Below are 17,166 nucleotides of genomic sequence, written 5' to 3'. Positions count from 1 at the left end.
CCGTGACTGCCTCGCGAACATTTAACAGCGAAGCGGTAATGTACGGTTCGTGTTTCGTATGTTCGTATTAAACTGCCGCGCCGTAGCCATGGCAACCATGAGGACGGCGCGGCGCATGCGCATGCGGTCTCCTCCTCGCCAGCTCCCTCCCTTCCCAACCCTCGCCTTTCTTCTCTCCGCGGGGCGCTGAGCCAGAAGAGAGAGAGAGAAAAAAAAGGAGGGGGGAAGGCGAAAGCTTGCACTAGGTCGCGCAAAGCTCAAGACAGCGAAGCTGGCCGATTGATTGCTTCTCTTTGTTGTAGCTAGAGGCTCTATTCTGGACACACATGGCGGCTGCACAGCCGCCATTATCCGCCATCTTGGCTGTCTCATTGGCTGTCCAAAGGTCACGTGTTTTGAAATTTGTGCCGGGAAACGGTAGTTTAGCAAAATGAAATTTTGCGTTTTCGTCAGAATGACGAAACGTGACGTGGAGCTGCAAATTTTATCGACTATAATAGTCTTTTGTGGTCCTTGGCACCAATTTGTGACTTTAGCGCTTTAAAAAGAAAGTGGACGGTAGCGTGCAGAAGCCCGTGCAATGCATCTGCAATTTCGCGAATATGTGGTGGCGTTCCAAGATAGCCGGCATGTCAGCTTGTTCATTGGCTGAAGGAATATCCCATGAAAGCGTCATAGGAAGAGCCGTTTCGTAAACGTCAATTTGACGTTGCGCTGGGCCGCCATTGCGCCGATTTTCCGCCATAATTTGTGGTGCGACGAGCTACGGCGTACGCTGTAGACGAGCCGCGCGAATTATGGTAATGAGCGGCCATATGCAATGGCAGTCGTGAGGCATCCGTATCGCCGCATTTTCCGTCATTTGGGGCCATGAAAATCTTTTGTTCACAACGCGTGCTCATAGCATTTGCATAGCTCTCGGGTGGTGTTGGTCGAGCGCTCCACTAATCTGTCTGCCACGTACTCGGTGCACTAGCAGATCAGTATCGTCGCAAAAGCTAGGGCTTGCGCGCTAAGATCCTATAGTTTCGTTTTGTATGGGTACCACGCTTTGTTGCCGTTTAAGTTCGTTTTATCGGAACAGCGGTCTCGAATTACGGCGAGTACACTCGATGACGCGGCGATTCTGAGGTCATGCTCAGTGGCTTGACTCAAGACACTGAGCATGATCTCAGAATTCACTTATTGAGAAAAATTAATACTGTTTTTTATCGTTACTTTGCTTCGACAATTTTTGCATGCGAACAAAAACCGTTATGAACCGTTACGGTCATTTTTATTTTCGTGCCGGAGCAGAACTGGAGCGCAACCTTTTGTCAGTGGAGCGAAACTAAAAACAGAACGAAAAACATTTCGTTCCGACACCAAATTGCGTGTATTTGAGGGCTTCTTCCACGCTCGGAAAAACACTTGTGTAGCACGTACTGAGCAACAGAAAGCTGTATCGGGAGTTTTTGATGCTGCTCTCTCTCTCTCTCTCTCTCTCTCTCTCTCTCTCTCTCTCTATATATATATATATATATATATATATATATATATATATATATTGACCCTTTTCGCGGAGCAGTTTGCGCTAGAGGTACGAGATGACGCTTTCGGCGGTGTACCTGTCTTCTTTTCGTCCTCGTCTCTTTTGCGCTATTTTTTGTTGTTGTTTTTTTTGTTTACAAGTACGAAACCACTACTGCTTCTGGCCTGCTACTGTTCAATCAGCTGTCGGAAAGGCAAGTGGGTGGTCGCTAATGCACTGTGCCCAATTCATGGTGCAAAATGTGTAACGATAAAGGCAAGACGTGCGCGGTAGTCAGCTGCAAAAATAGTGATTTGCATATTAAGGAATTGATCAACCTACGTTGCTACATATGGACTGCCTGTGTTGCCAGCCCTTCGCGATGCACGGCTTTACTCGAGGATAACAAAAGATAATTCATCCGCCAACGCTGTATAGCTAACTTCCAAAGAAAGTACTTCAACTCCGCAACGTCGGCACTGAAGAATGAGTACTGCTCGTTACAAAAGGAAGTAACGCCACTTATCTTACTGACATAGTAAGTTTCTCGCACGTTATTTACACACATCTACCCCCACTCGCACGAAAACTTACACCCAGCCTATCGCCAACGTATCAATAATAAGTGAAGGGGCGCACACTTGAACCAATGTGCCGAAACATGAGTGACGGCGACTACACCGACAAGACACGAATGTTAGAAGATGAACGTTTTGTGACGGTCCACAAAGTAAGCGAGGGACTATAGCGATAATACGTATTTGCTACAGGCTACCACAAAGTACAGAACATTTACATTCAAAGCTTTGTGCGCAGCAAGAACAAATCTATCGCAGCAGAGCACACCCGCGAGGGATTAAGCATAAAAAAAAACAATCAAATAGTGGCCACACCAAGGAACTTTACTGAGTACCAAACATGACAAGCCGCTGCCTCAAAATGTTTGCCAAATAAAGAACGAGCACAGTGATCCTGATTTAATTCATAAGCGGAAAGTTTGGAAAGCTTGGAATACATTTTTAGCCCCGCTTTTAGTACAAGCACGCATATGCAGCTCGCGCCGTTTCGACAAGGCGTAATGAGCTATGAAAGCACTTGCATGTCCTCTAAAGCTGTGGCGAAAGCTTCGTGTCGTCCACACAGTCACCGTCTACGATATGCGTCGAAACGGAGGTTTGCTGCGCCGCACCGGCGTCACGCGCTTGTATTGTAAACACGGAGGCAGCTGAGGCAAGCAATAGACGCGTCACCACGTGATCAAACATGGCAGCGCCCACGGGAGCGTCAGGAAAAGGTTCGATAGGTCTACAGTGTACTAGAACACTATAGATAGGTCAAATCGTTCGCGGTTTGCCCCCAACGCATACGCACGCGCACACACGCACACACGCACACGCACACGCACACACACACACCAGTGGCGCACCGACGGGGGGGGGGGGGGGGGGGATTTGGGGGTTGTAACCCCCCCTGAGGCCGACTTAACCCCCCCTTTTGTTTAACCCCTTTTCTTTCCTTACGCATCTGAGTGCTGCAACTAAGATGTAAGACGCGCAATCGTCTGCACACTCGCAAAAAGCGCATTTTTTTGACAATTTCCCGTGAAGAAATCGAAATTAGTGCTGTTTAGATGGTATTGGCAAACTGTCAACCCCCCCCCCCCTGGCAGAAATCCTGGGTGCGCTACTGACACACACACACACACACACACACACACACACACACACACACACACACACACACACACACACACACACACACACACACACACACACACACACACACACACACACACACACACACACACAACCTCCGCCCCCTTCCTCCTGACTGTAAGCACTAGCCATGCCGCACAGTCTGTGCATGCGTGGGCGCGCAGACGCAAGCTTGCGCACGTCCGCAAGCGTATGTGTGGTCTGGGCCATTTCGCTTCCCGGGCTTTTGATATGCTTTAGCCGATACTAAAAGCCGATACGCGGCGGCAGCGCCGCTTCCATCACTGGCGGTTGCCGGACATCCTACTGGAAATAATTCACAAACAAAACAATGCCTCCATGACATCACTGATGAGGTGAGAAGGTAGAGGGAGAGGGCGCGCAGCTGGGAAGAGAAGGGTAGCTGCCCCTCCTTTCCTACTTCTCATTTCTTTCTTTCTGCCGCGTTTACCTTGCAAGTTTCAATGCATTTACACAGCAAATATTTACACAGCAAATCGTTGTTAACTACTAATACTCGCCGTTAAAATGTTACATTTCGTAATTTTGCGAAAGTAGTCGCTTTGAAATTCCTAACTTATGGTTAAGTTTAGGGCTGCGGTTCAACTAACCCGCAAATACAGGGGGGCTAGCAAAAAGAAAATAACTTCCTTGCACCATCATTCGTTGATTTCGTTCATGTGTTGTGAAGTGGATCAACTAAAGCTGGCCGATTTCTCAGCCAGTCAAAACTCGATACAAGTAAAAGACGAACGTTTTCATTTTATTCACACATTTCGTACTGGAAAAACACTGATCTCCACGCAGTGCGAAAGTGTCAGTCTATAGAAGCAATTTTCATTCGCAACGGAAATTTGTACATAATGAGCGAACATAGATTCCAGAAGATCCAAACCAATGCGAAAATTATTAACCACCACGGCTGCGTCTGTCATTCTTTTCTTTCTTTTTTAACCTTGGCTGTGCATGTCGACAAAGAGTGAAACACGCACTCAAGCCCTTCATTACAAGTATTTCACCGGCAGCAGATGGGCTGCCGTCATGACGAATGAGTCGAGCGACACCTCTCTTATGTCAGTCCACTCAGGCTTGCACAGAACTGTTTTACTCATGCAAAATGAATACCTGCTCAGAAAATAGATTGAAATATTTGTGCTTACCTGTGGTCATTAGGAAACCTGAAAAACTTCGCAGAACTGTAAATCCCGGTGTTATAACACCTCACAGCCACACAAGACATGCGATTCCGCGAGTTAGCCATCTTCGTCTAATGCTTTGTTTGCCTCTGGTTTCCTGCGTCTTCCGTTCCTTGCACGCCTGATCAAGCTTATCTGTCTTATCTTTCCCATCTTCATTCTTGGCACGTGCGACAACCGAAGCAGATGACCGAGCGCGATATTCGACTTGTGATACCGCTGAGCGAATGGCAAGGACGTGAGCGGAAGCAAGCTCGACGGACGCATGAAGCACGGTGTAAGAATAAGCAAGAGAGGTGCTGATACTATCCCCACAAGGCGCACGAAAGCGCCGTCCGCTCGCGTCCAGATGTTCGGCTCGGCACGGCCGCCTGGATCGGCGCGCACCCCGCCCCCTTCGGGATTTAAAAACGGGGGCGATGTTTTAAACGGGGCGATGACAAATAGTCATCCAGCGTGCCTGAGCTACTCAGGTACACTCTAAAAACAGTTGCACCCTTTGGGGCGTATTTTTGCCACAGAACAAAAATCGTCATCTGACTTGCGTGGCTTTCCTTTCTTTAACGCTGTGCGCCCGGCACTTCTCGGTCACGACCGACAAGAGCGTTATCAGCGTGACACAGCGTTCTCGACAGGAAAGTAGCAAGTGCAGAGTTTTCAAGATAGGAAACGCAAGCAAGACAGATGACAATTATTGTTGTGTGGCAAAAATGCACCCCAAAGGGTGCAACTGTTCTTAGAGTGTATGCTATACATGCTCCTCATTCTAGCACCCTCATATACACCCCAATCTCCCTTCTCTTCCTAAAAAGCCCTCTCTCTCTCTCTCTCTCTATATATATATATATCTTGTACTGCTACCTATGCCTGTAACGGATGGTCGTCTCAATCTCTTCCCTGCTTTTTCTTTTAACCAATACTCTAAACGTCTCTTGCTTATCTCGACTGCTGACCGGTTGATGCTTCCGTCCACTTTAAATCCAAGTGCTATTGGAAGGTGTTTGTTATGTACAGTTCTCACTGGGTGCATCTTTTTCTCATTCCATTAATGTGCTGAGTGATCTCCAGATTTTTGCTGCAGCATACACTTGCCTCATCAAGTTCCGAATATTTGCTCCAGTATATGGTTTAGAGCGATAGCTCTACCACTCCAAGTACGAATCCAGAAAACGCTTGGTTCTGTAAATCTGACCTTCAAGCTCAGCCAAGGTCAAACTGGTACTTAGCCTGCCACTACCATTGGCTGCTGCGTACACCGTGTGGGCGCCCATATTTTGAAAGCGATCTGCGATGTGGACAAAGTGCGTGGTCGCGCAGGCCTCATCTTCAAAGCGATCTGCAATGTGTACAAAGTGCGCCGAGTGCTGGTGCTGGTAGCTTCGTATACTATGCGCTGTGCTTTCGATGCTTAGTTCGCGTTGAAGCGAAACGCAGCATGAAGGTCAATTCGCTTGCTGCTGCTGCCGCGCCAATCAACGTTTGCATGTTGTCTTGTGATGCAATTGTAGATGCGGCAGTTGCTGACGGCGCCGAGCAGTGTCCGTGTCCTTTCCCAAAGCAAGCAAAACTGTGCTATCGCTCGGCTAACTTGGTTTAACCGTGTTCAACCGCGGCAAATGTTTTGTCCTTGAGCAAGCAGCTCGAGCCTCGAATAGTAAGGCACTTCCCTTCGTGTTATCATACAGATTTTCCCTTCTAATTTATTCCTTCTCATTCTTGTAAAACTCCATGGTCTTCTTTGTTTCCATTCTTTGCATCCAATTCACTGTCTCTGTTTCGCTCACTTTCTTTATGTGGACTCCTGGTTGTCTATTTACACTTTCAATTACCTTGTACTTGGTTGCCAACTTTCTTCCTCCAGTCTGTGTCCATGCTTAGATACTTGTGCACTTTAGCCGGCCATTTATTCAAAACTAATTTTGCTCTGCGCTTTTCTGACTCCAAAGAGGCCCAACCCATGTCACCCTGCACTTCCTCAATTGTGGTTTTGCCATGGGCTCCCAAAGCCAATACGGCCTACAGATCTTTGGTTAACTTCCAGCCCCAACAAGATATCCTATTTTAAACACAGAATGGCACTCGTGAACGTTAGCACTGGCACCATTACTCCTTTCCAGATTCCACACACCACCTCAAACTTATTGTGGCCCCACAGTGCTTTGTTTCATTATTGCTGCATTCCATTTCCCCATTATTTTCAGGCTATCTTGGTGGGTACTTGAGCAAGTCTTTCCTTCGTTTATGCATATGCCGAGGTATTTACATTGCTTGACTATGGGTATGACTTGCTGTTGAATTTACACGACGTAATCACTCGTCTCTTCTTGAAGATAATAATTCTCGATTTCTGTGTGCTAAACTTAAGGCCTAGATTTGTCAATGCATTGCCACACATATTCGCAAGTGTCTGTAAATCTCTTGCATTGTCTGCTAGTAGCACTATGTCGTCCACATACAACAGTCTGGGGACCTTCTGTTGCACCATTTGTCCATTACACATGTACGATAAATTAAACCCCAATTCACTGTTTTCCAGTCGTCTTTCTATGCCCTTAACATAAAGTGTGAACCTCGATGGAGATAGAGGACATCCTTGCTTCATTCCCTGGTGAATTTCCACCACTTTATTACATTTTCGGCCTTCCCATACAATTCGTGCTAGGTTGTCTCTATATCTCTCTCAGCAGCTCCAAAAAATTGTCATCTATGCCTTCGTGCTTGAGAATTTACTATAACAATTCCCTGTCTATGTTGTCATAGGCTCCCTTAATATCTAGGAATGCTATCCATAAAGGTCTGAGCTACTGAAATCTCTATGCACTGAGTTAGTACAAATATATATTATTCTCTAAGCGTCTGCCTGGTCTGAACCCATTCGGTAGTTCCCCCATACATCATTTTTTTTCCACCCACTTCAACAGTTCAAATTTTATGGCTTGCATTGCTATTTTATATATCACAGACGTTAATGTAAGTGGCCTGTACGAACTCATCCCATCCTTATCACCTTCGCCTTTGTAGATGAGGTTCATCTTGTTTTCAGGCCATCCAACAGGAATTTTCTTAATTTTATTCACTTACTCAATGGCATTAGTCAGCAGTGTTTTGCTCTTTCAGATACTACATGAAAGTTTCCTTCATTTTGTATCTCAGTCTGCTATTAAACTGTTATTACTAGTTAGCACCTTGAATCTTCCCTATTCCCTTGCTTCATGCTCCGTACATTGTGCCAAGAACAACACGCATGTGTTATTTCTTTCTTTCTACTGTGCTTTTCCGCAATGTGCTATGTAATCTGCACGTTATCATGAAGCCACGCTGCAAAGCAAAATTGGCACATACAACAAATCTCAACTTTGTTGTATACTTAACTTTCTGGTTTGGTTTACAAATGCAGAAATACAGCATATAGTATCTATACCTAATTTCAACAGCAATTTTACCAACATTTCCTTATTTCATTCAGCAACACCTTTAATTAGCTCTTTTTCCATTTATATACAGCTATGATCATACAGCATACGGTCATAGTGTATGAATAAATAAAATTAAGTTTTTAGTTTTTTTGCTACATGGAATGGTGGCCAGCTGGATGTTATCTTCAGCTGCCATGGTTTGAGGATAAAAAACATGCTCAAGAACACTGTCTGTAACAACCGCAGGTAAAACATTTTATTTTTCGAAAAAAAAAAAAAAATCAGGACTTGCCAAGTTCCTTTGATTACCCTCTGTGCCTTTCAAAGCACTATACAAACACAACACTGGTATGCACATCTTGTTTATGTACACATCTTGCACCTAGCTTCCCCTCTCCTAACTTTAATACTCCCGAGTGGATGACACAATGCGTCAAGACACTGACTGCCTTCGCCTGCGATGGTCAGTGTCTGGTGGTGCCCCTGGCGGCAACTGGCGATGACCGACAGAGCTTACTGTTTGGCATTGACGAGCTCATTTATCTGAAATGAACAGAACATCTAAATGATCAAGCTTTTCCTGGCACTTCTTAAAGAGATATTTTCACTTGGTGTTCCTGATATTTTGACAGTTCCATGTTTTTCCGAATGACAATTTTAAAGGGATACGGACACAAATTCTGAAAATTTTACGAAAATGCTGAAAATGAATCCTCAGTGTGTGATTACACCGAAAAAGAAGTGGTCACTTAGCTCATTTTTGAGCCGATGGCTTTATTTTTGGCGTTTTTGTGAGCGCACGCTTCGCCGCCCAACCCGCGGGAGTTGGAAGGTGTGACGTCACGACACCCTCGTCGGATAGCCAGCCGGCCGGCCGCGGTCATTCGAAGCGTGCCGACGCCGCCATTGCGAGCATGGATTCGAGTTCTGGTGTGTCTACCAGCGATGAGTACACGTCTGAAGACGAGGACAATTCCAACTTGGCAAGAAATATTACTGCTTACGGTTACGAGCCTTCCGCGTCAAGCGACGAAGAAGAGTAGGCGGCCGTGGAAGTGCCGGTCAGGTTTTCGCAAACCGTAGAACGAAGATTTCGCTCTGCACCAGACACTTAAGTACTATAAACCGCATGCACGCGATCTTGCGCGCGACAGAGACGCCATGGAGATGGCTGTCGCGTTCGCTCGTCGCCTACAAGTCGTACCGCATGCGAGCGACGAGACGAGTGACGACTTTGAGCGACGTCTCCCCGGTGTTGCCGGTATGAGGGCAGTAAATACTCGCCGAAACTGGCATGACGCGTGCTTTGTTAATTTAAGTTGATGTGTTTTAGTGTAAAGAGCAGCATAAATATTTCTAAAGGTCTTGCACTACGTTACTATCCTTGCACGTATCAAAATCTAGTTGTTTGCTCGTTCCGTGCGACAATCGGTAGTACATGACTGATGTATATCGAGTTCCGGCTTCGCGCTATTGGCTAGTCACTCACAGCACTTCTGGGCGACGAGCGACGAATTCTAGATTTACAGAACCGAGCGATCGAGCGACAAGAACAAGCGATCTGTTTGCGCGACGGCCCGTTTCGTCGCTCGTCACCGTCGTGCACAAAATCACTCTCATATGGTTTGGGCTTTATGCAAGAATTATTGGTCATTTCCTGGTGCAAATTTTCGGCAGTGGCGTAATCGTGTTGCTGCCGAAGATTTACACCAGCAGCGAAGTAGAATACACTTGGTTACTGCAATATTAGCTGTTTTTGTCTCTTTGAGCTCTGCGCCACCAGGTGGCAGCACCATACAGGCCGCTCACGTTTACGGTTCCGCCCAAACGCCCCAACGCCAACGTTTACCCGATTACCGGACAAGCTAAAGCTCTCTAATAGGCAGGTAACCAAAGTTTACGCACCTTCTCGTCTCTGGGAAACGTGTGCGACGGCGTGTCACGACCGACGATGCTGTTATAACAGCAATGTCTGGGCATTTCCTTCCGCCGCGACTAACGCATCAATAACGAGCGACGACCGCAGGAAGCCTCATGTAAGACGCACCACCTGCGTGGAGCGCCGACGGGGATAGTGTTTCAGATGGACCACGCGCGAAGATAGCCGAAAGGGGTTAAACAAACGCTGCAAGGGACCGACACCCCTGGAAACACTGCGACAGCTGTGGGCCGAACTTGGCAGCGGGTGGGTGTTATGACGTCAAATTTCAGCTTCTGTCGGCGGCCGCTTGGAGGCAAGGTGCAACAGAAATTCGCAAAAAAAAAAAAAATGTTTCTCGTTCTTTTCTTTCAACGCAGCTTGTTGTATTCGTCATTTTCAACAGTTAAACTTTTGTTTTATTTATTTATTTAGCAATACTGCAGACCACCGTGTGGTCCATGCAGGACAGGCTTTTTTGACGCAAAAAACCACCCGCCAACTTTTGTGTCCGTATCCCTTTAAGAGGCCCTCCTCCTTGCTTAGCTGAAGCACCACAAAAGTTTTTCGACATTACTGCACTGCCTGCAGTAATGTTGGAGAGGGGCTAAAGGAGATTGAGATGATGCATTCGACTACCACCAGCCTAATTCTGTTTATTTACTGACTGCCCCCATGTTTGTGAAATAAATTTAACACTTTTTCAGACGTCCCAAAGCTTGCGTGCGACAGCATGTTTCACCACGCCACATTATTCGCTTACATGCACAATGCTCAAAAGGCCCCTGAACCACTTTTTATCGAAATGGAGAAAGACATTTGAAGCGAAAATAGGCTATTTCAGAAATAATTTGCCGCAAAAAGTACTTCAATGCATTCAACAGAAGCGGAGTTATTGGAAATCAAATACGGCCTCCGGTGTACTACCGTTGCTTCTTCAATGCTTTGCACTGCGAAGGCTATGGCGAGGTGGGGCGTGGCCACAACGCTCCGCCTTAGAAATGTCACCGTGGCGCGCAGTTCAAATTTCACTTTGGATGCTAACGTAGACGCCTCAACTTCCGACTTGGGTGCCTACGACGTGCTAAACGTAAGCTAAACGCGGTTGTTCTCAGCGAGCGCAGTGCGCTTAGCCAGTGGACTCGTGGCGGCACCCCACGGCGGCCGCGGTGTAGACGACCCCAGCGGCCAATAGCAGCCGCATATTGGAATGTGCTTTATTATGAAATAAAGCACGCAGAAAAGAGTGAGGATCATGGCTTCTGTTGAAACGAGAGCATTTGAGAGAAATGTGACTTTGCGCTCAGCTTGCGAGCTCCATGCACTGTGTACAAAACTTGGCTGAGATGTTCACAGCAGCATATGCTACCCGCGGACTACGTAATTTCATCAGGCCTGAGGGGTGGTTCAAGGCTCCTTTAACATGCTTAACAATGTTATGAAGGCATGTCTACAATGAAGCCAAGTTCTAGCTAGGCATTGTCGACCATTGGCTATCTTTAAAACCTCCATGACAGTTCTGGGAGCTTGACAAAATATTGAAAAAGTTTGACAAAATATTTGTTTTACCGTTGCAAAGGCCATACCTAGAACTCATAAGATTGAGAGAAGAAAGCTTTTCAGCCCAAAAGAAGAGCTTTAAAAAGGAAGCTGACACCCAGAATTTCGTAAACCCTCCATTTCACTTGGGTTGCTAGACTTCCTCTTTAAAGAAAGGCAGGACAACATGGCAGGTCAGAAATTCAGTGCTTGCTCTGGAATGTATGGTGATGCATGTCTTAACAGCGGATCAATGTGAGCACGGAGTTCAGATTTGATGACTGCCAACTCTGCGCACCACTATTGTTGTCATATAAGTGCTGTCTCGCTTTGGAGGCAAAAGTTTGCTTAATAAAGTGTTCAATTCATTATTCATTATTTCTGGCAATGTCTCTGCTCCTTCTGTGACAATATGAAGCCAAGGAAAGCATAGAGAAATTGAACAGTTCTTTTTATCAAACTGTATCGGTAATTAAATTTGTGATAAGCTTTGCATTTCTGATAAAGGAAGAAGCAAATGAAAGCCAAGAAAAGACAACTCTTGCTGCTGATTGGAGCTGAACTCACAAGCTCGGCATCAATGTACAGGAAACCGTAAGTACATACTCAAAAATGTCCACCGACGCATAGCAGTAATTGTAGCCAAATTAGTAAAGCAGCAAAGGCCTGTATGAAGGTCGCAGGTTGTCTTTTTGTCCACTTTAATCCACAAATTTATTGCAACTTTAACCATTGCAAACACCTAAATCAACAGTTAAATAAAAGAATAGTCAATATCCCATCGCCTATGCTGCCCCTGGCTTCATATGATTAGAACACCTGGATCGCATTCTCATAGAAACACGGGCCATGCGCTGTGTTCAACATTGAAAACTATCCTAAGCTCATGTGCTAAGCACACATTATGTAGAGCATGAATACTGGAAGAAAACAGCCATAAAAGTTAACAGGCCATGAGAAGCCACAATAAAGGTGAATGCAGTTGAACATCTCCACAATGACAAACACTTCCAGTTTGAAATAATCTGCAGATTGGTTCAGAATGCATGATCTGTGCATGCATGATAAGTGCAGTTCGGGGTGCTGCTTTCTGTTAACGCAATCCTTCTATTGTTTTTTTATTTCAATGTTTGCAAACAAAACTTATTGAACTGGTTAGCCAAGGAGCTATTCCATGATGTCTAAGAAGACTGTATTTACATCATGCCTTGAGTGATTACTTTGTGTGCATTTTTCCAACTTCATTGCTCTGTGTGCTTTATTTTAATGTGGGTAGTACTTTTTTGCATAAGATCAAGTGAACTAAATACCTGAGCCTTGTACATGGACTTGACGTCTTCCAGGTCGAGGCGTAGCTCTTCTGCTTCCTCAACCTTCTCACCATACATCTGGAGCAGCGTGTTGTACTTCTGGTTCAGATCCTGCATACAACGATTCCATGGACTTGTTTCTTCTGCTATTACAGAACTTGAGAACATTATTCGATCACTGGCACACTGTGGCTTTGAAACTTAATCCCTACTTATAATTAGACAGCCTAGTAAAATTTCAACTGGAATGCAAAGGAGATGGAGAGAGGTGTGCATGTTCTTCGTGAAAATGTTTACGAATTAAATCAAATTAAACTAAGAGGTTTAACGGCCAAGTGAGGTGCAAGGCCTTTTGTCTCAGTTTCTTCTTCTTTTTTTTTTAACTGAGGGGTGGGGGCAAGAACAAACCTTTGAACTTCAAGACTGCACAGTGGGTTTATGAGTGACACCACGGCGGTGGGCCCCTAGGTTAATTTTGACAACCCAAATTTCCTTAATCAACCCGAAACATGGTACACGAGTGTTTTTGCATTCTGCACCCATCTTAGTGTGGCTGAGAATTAAACCTGCAGAGAAGAAACCACATGTCTCCCACTAATGCATCAGGCCAGACAGATGACCAAGCGAGACATCATTTAGTGATTCAGGCTACGGTTTAGATACAATGCTATTGGTGAGGATATGCGTCTCACCGTGACAAAAAACTAAATAAAACCCAAATAAGCGCATCCAGTTGCACTGGCATTTCGCAAGGAAAAAGATGTTGGCAGGAGTAACAATCTGCCCTAGTCAGATTGTTACTCATTGTTACTCAGCCACACAAATACTGTACTAATACAGCCATACTGCACAGCCTATTTATGCTAAATGGGACACTAAAGAGTAACAGTGGATCTGTTGAAACTGACATAGTAGCCTTTTAAAACTCTATCTCAGTTAACTTTGCAGAAATAGGTTGATTACTGGAAGATAAAGTGAAGGCTAAATTACTACTATTTGAATTTAGCACCGTAAATTAAAAATATTTTTCCATGTTCGGGCCCTTGAGGTTTAGTAAATGTCCTTGAAACTCGCTAAGTTCCCTTTTTGGCTCCTTTAAATTACGATGTAGTGCATATCTTTAGTTCTTTACCTATAAGAAATGAACCAGGCTTAAACAGATGTCATTAAAGTCCATGAAGTCACAGTGAGCTTTGTTTACTTTTATTTACAAGTACTACAGGCCTATATTTAGGCCCAAGCAGGAGGGGCAACATAAAGAAACACAAATTTGAACAATATTACAGCACACAATGATCAATAAACAGAATACACTCATATACAGCAGAACACTACACATAATTCACTCGGGTACTGCTAACACACGTTATACCATTATACCATTCGTTACTAACAAAAACAAAGTTAAAGTTGTTTTTCAATATCCTCAGACTGAAAAACACTTGTTGGCAGAGAGTTCCAGTCCTGGGAAAAAAGTTGTTTTTAAAGGCTGTAGTACGAGCAAATATAGGGCCAATGAATATTTATGGTTATGTCTTGTTTTTCTAGAAGAAAGAGGTTTCACACAGTTTGGCAGATCTGTTGTAATTTTAGCGGAAAGAATTTTATGCAAGTGTGGTGATGCCACTTGTCTATCATTCTTACGTCTTTTCTGACTTGTCAAGCTTCCTCTGAAGTTAACAGTGGCTTTTTTGGTAGCGTAGTGGATAATTTACTAATATCCAGCTCAAATAATTTTTCTTTTTCTTTTTCTCTTAAACCTGCAGTGTGCAGTGGTTGATTGTGCGAAACATACAGAAGATCTCCACTCGCCTCGAAACGAACCCTGAGTTCTCGCAGCTCCTCATGTTCCTGGTCCCAAAGCTCTTGCTTGGCTGACAGCAATGTCAGCTCACGTGACAAGGATTCCCTGCATCGTTCCAACTGGCCAATTTGTGCCTGGAAGAACAACCGTGGTCAGATGATCGATTTGGGACAAGCAGATAGCCTTCTCAAAGTGAGCCCAAATGAACAGTGCCTTCTCACCAGAAACTAACTAAACGCCAACTAGAATATGCAATCACCACCATTTGCCACCACCTCATCTATAAAGTGAGAACTGCATTCCACAAATGCACCAACATCACAGAAAATACAGCATTGTTAACACGAACGTCACCAAAAATGTGTCCACTAGAAGGTCTACTTCTGTGTCCATCAGTCCAGACAAGTGTGGAAAGCAGAAGACAATTGGTTAAGGCCAACTGTAGTAAAATTTTACTTTGGGTAAATCGGGTATAAATGAGCAGTATATACAGTATAGACCACTTATAACGTAACCGCTTATAGTGCAGGACCGGATATAGTGCGGTCTTTTCAGACTCCCGTTAATTTTCCCATAGCACTCCATGTATACATGTATCGCTTATAGTGCAGTTGCGGGAAACGAAATACCGGTTACAGTGCAGCTGCCTGGGAGTACGGAAGTCAGCGGAGACGGCGAACGCTCCCATCAAACGGGCGCCCCAAGGAGTGCTCGAGGAAGAAAGAGAGATGAAGTGGAGGAGAAGGGCACGTGGTGCTAACGAACAGCCAGTGAGGCTGAAACCAGAATCTCGAGTGCGTGTCGTGAAATATCACGGCGCGATAGCGAGCGAGGGCCACGAAACTGCCAACGCCGGCCAACGTTCGCTTCATGATAACGGCAGTAAACAAAACTTCAGGGAGCGGGCGGCACTGGCACGGCACGGCGAAGGGTGCACGCGGAGACCGTGGAATGCGAGGGAGGAGGGCGGCAGGGAAGTGGATTTCGCCTCGGCAACTCCGCCGCTTCGGTGGCTTCCCTCGCCCTCCCTCGTAGCTCCCTCACTTTCGACTGTCATTGTGCGCGCCTGCCGCCGCTCCAGCCGGCCCGGCGCCAGCTCCCCGAAGTATCGTTTACTGCCGTTATCGGGAAGCGGACGTTTGCCGGCGTGGGCAGTTGCGTTGGCCGGCCTGGGACAGCGCCGCTGCTTCCCTTTGCGCCGTAGCCGCAGCGTGCAAGGTCAACACGTGACTAGAAAGTAGAGCAAGCATAAAGGAGAAAGAAGGGTTCACTGCCATTTTCTACGCGTGGCTACGGTAGCGTGGCTGAGACATCGGCACGTACACGCATGTTCCGGCGCAACGCAGAATCGGCGACCTTGCCATTTGAGAGGGTGAAATTTCCGCTGCGTTTTTTTTTTTTCATTTTTTGTTTTGTTTTGTTCATGCGCGACATTGAGGGGTGTCTCTTAAGCTTTTACTCTATGGTGGTGCCGGAGCAATGCCGGTCGGAGGCGCCGCCGCGTGATTTGGTTCGAATTAACGAGATTCGACTGTAAATTGAATGCAAACGTTCTAGCCGCATTCCTCGACTGTTGCATACGCGTGGCGACTCAGTGCACATGTTTTGCATATGTGCGGGCCTTGAAAATTGTTGCTTTCGGTTATAGTGCAGTACTGCTTATAGTGCGGATATTCGCGACTCCGGCGACTTACGTTATAAGTGGTCTACACTGTACTATTAAAACGAAGCTTCTGAGCTATTGTCTTTCTCATTATCAGCTTTTAAATACCATCTAAGCATACAACTAATGCCCCTACCTGGTGGTTAGTGAACATGACATAAATCTCAGCACAATGCCTCTGACATTTTCAACATGCTGCGGGCACCACCCAAACTGTCAGGTCCTGCAGAGAGCTGTGCAGGTTCTCTTGCGTTCTGTATCATATCCAGTGAGTGGTAATGGCAGCACTTTTCCTGTTGTGGTATCAGAATCGTGTATTTCTGTGAGCTTTTTGTGACACATTAGTTTTGAATACATGCTGCTTTACATTCACATTACCCGAAACTAGGATTTTTATGCAGTTTAAAAGTTCATTGCATTCAGCCTTTAACCCTTGTACGATAATGAGACATATACCTTCCACCTTGTAACATGCGCGAAAACGCTTCTTAGAAGCAAACGGGTGCACTTATCTCATTAGTTTGGGGCTGTCTTCTATACAAAGCTTTCAACACTTCATGTGAGCATAGTTTGAGGAGTGGGTACTAAGGGCCAACAAGCGTGCAAGAGCTAGAAAAATAGTTTTTATTGTTGGAACGATTCCCCGATTCTGGCCCACATCTACTTGCAAAAAGAAAATTCTCAAGATGCAATAAGTTACTCCTCTTTCCTGCATTTAGATTTACACCTTGAGCTCACACCCATTTTTGTATCTCTAGGCGCTAGCTAGTCCGCAAAACTCGCTCTTCTGAATGCACATGCAAAAACATGCACATGCAGAGAAAGGTGATGATGCCAGTGGTGCTCGATGCTTGGGCGAGACGTGTGCACAAATGTTTTGTGCATGGTTACCGCTGTGCACAATTTGTTTGCTCTGCTTCAATTCATTGTACGAGGGAAGTGGTTACATATAATTTTTCGTTGAGACCCTACAGAGCTCATGAGACAAATAAGTCGCACCTTCCGAAAAAGACATTTAGTGTCAGCAGGACAAATGCATCCTACTTTAAAAAAATAATTGGTTGGTTGTACAGAAGTGAAATTATTTGCAAACAA

The 17,166-nt window shown here is 45.4% G+C and overlaps 1 protein-coding gene across 3 annotated transcripts in view; it reads right to left on the bottom strand.

The window, feature by feature from the left end:
• Positions 1 to 8,071: 8,071 nt before the first annotated feature.
• The window catches only part of LOC119452997 (TATA element modulatory factor), a 45,162-nt gene continuing 36,067 nt past the window's right edge, over positions 8,072 to 17,166 (bottom strand). For all 3 annotated transcript variants that reach the window (XM_049667471.1, XM_037714970.2, XM_049667472.1), the window contains exons 23-25: positions 14,417 to 14,542; positions 12,605 to 12,715; positions 8,072 to 8,380 (exon numbers count right to left, since the gene is read on the bottom strand). In XM_049667471.1, the coding sequence (XP_049523428.1) occupies positions 8,351 to 8,380; positions 12,605 to 12,715; positions 14,417 to 14,542 (267 nt within the window). In that variant the 3' untranslated portion in view covers positions 8,072 to 8,350. The remainder of the gene's footprint in view (positions 8,381 to 12,604; positions 12,716 to 14,416; positions 14,543 to 17,166) is intronic.

The sequence above is a fragment of the Dermacentor silvarum genome, chromosome 5 (assembly GCF_013339745.2).
Source record: "Dermacentor silvarum isolate Dsil-2018 chromosome 5, BIME_Dsil_1.4, whole genome shotgun sequence".
Lineage (NCBI taxonomy): Eukaryota > Metazoa > Arthropoda > Arachnida > Ixodida > Ixodidae > Dermacentor > Dermacentor silvarum.
The sequence above is the reverse complement of the archived record's forward strand: the minus strand, read 5'-3'. Positions and strand labels throughout refer to the sequence as shown.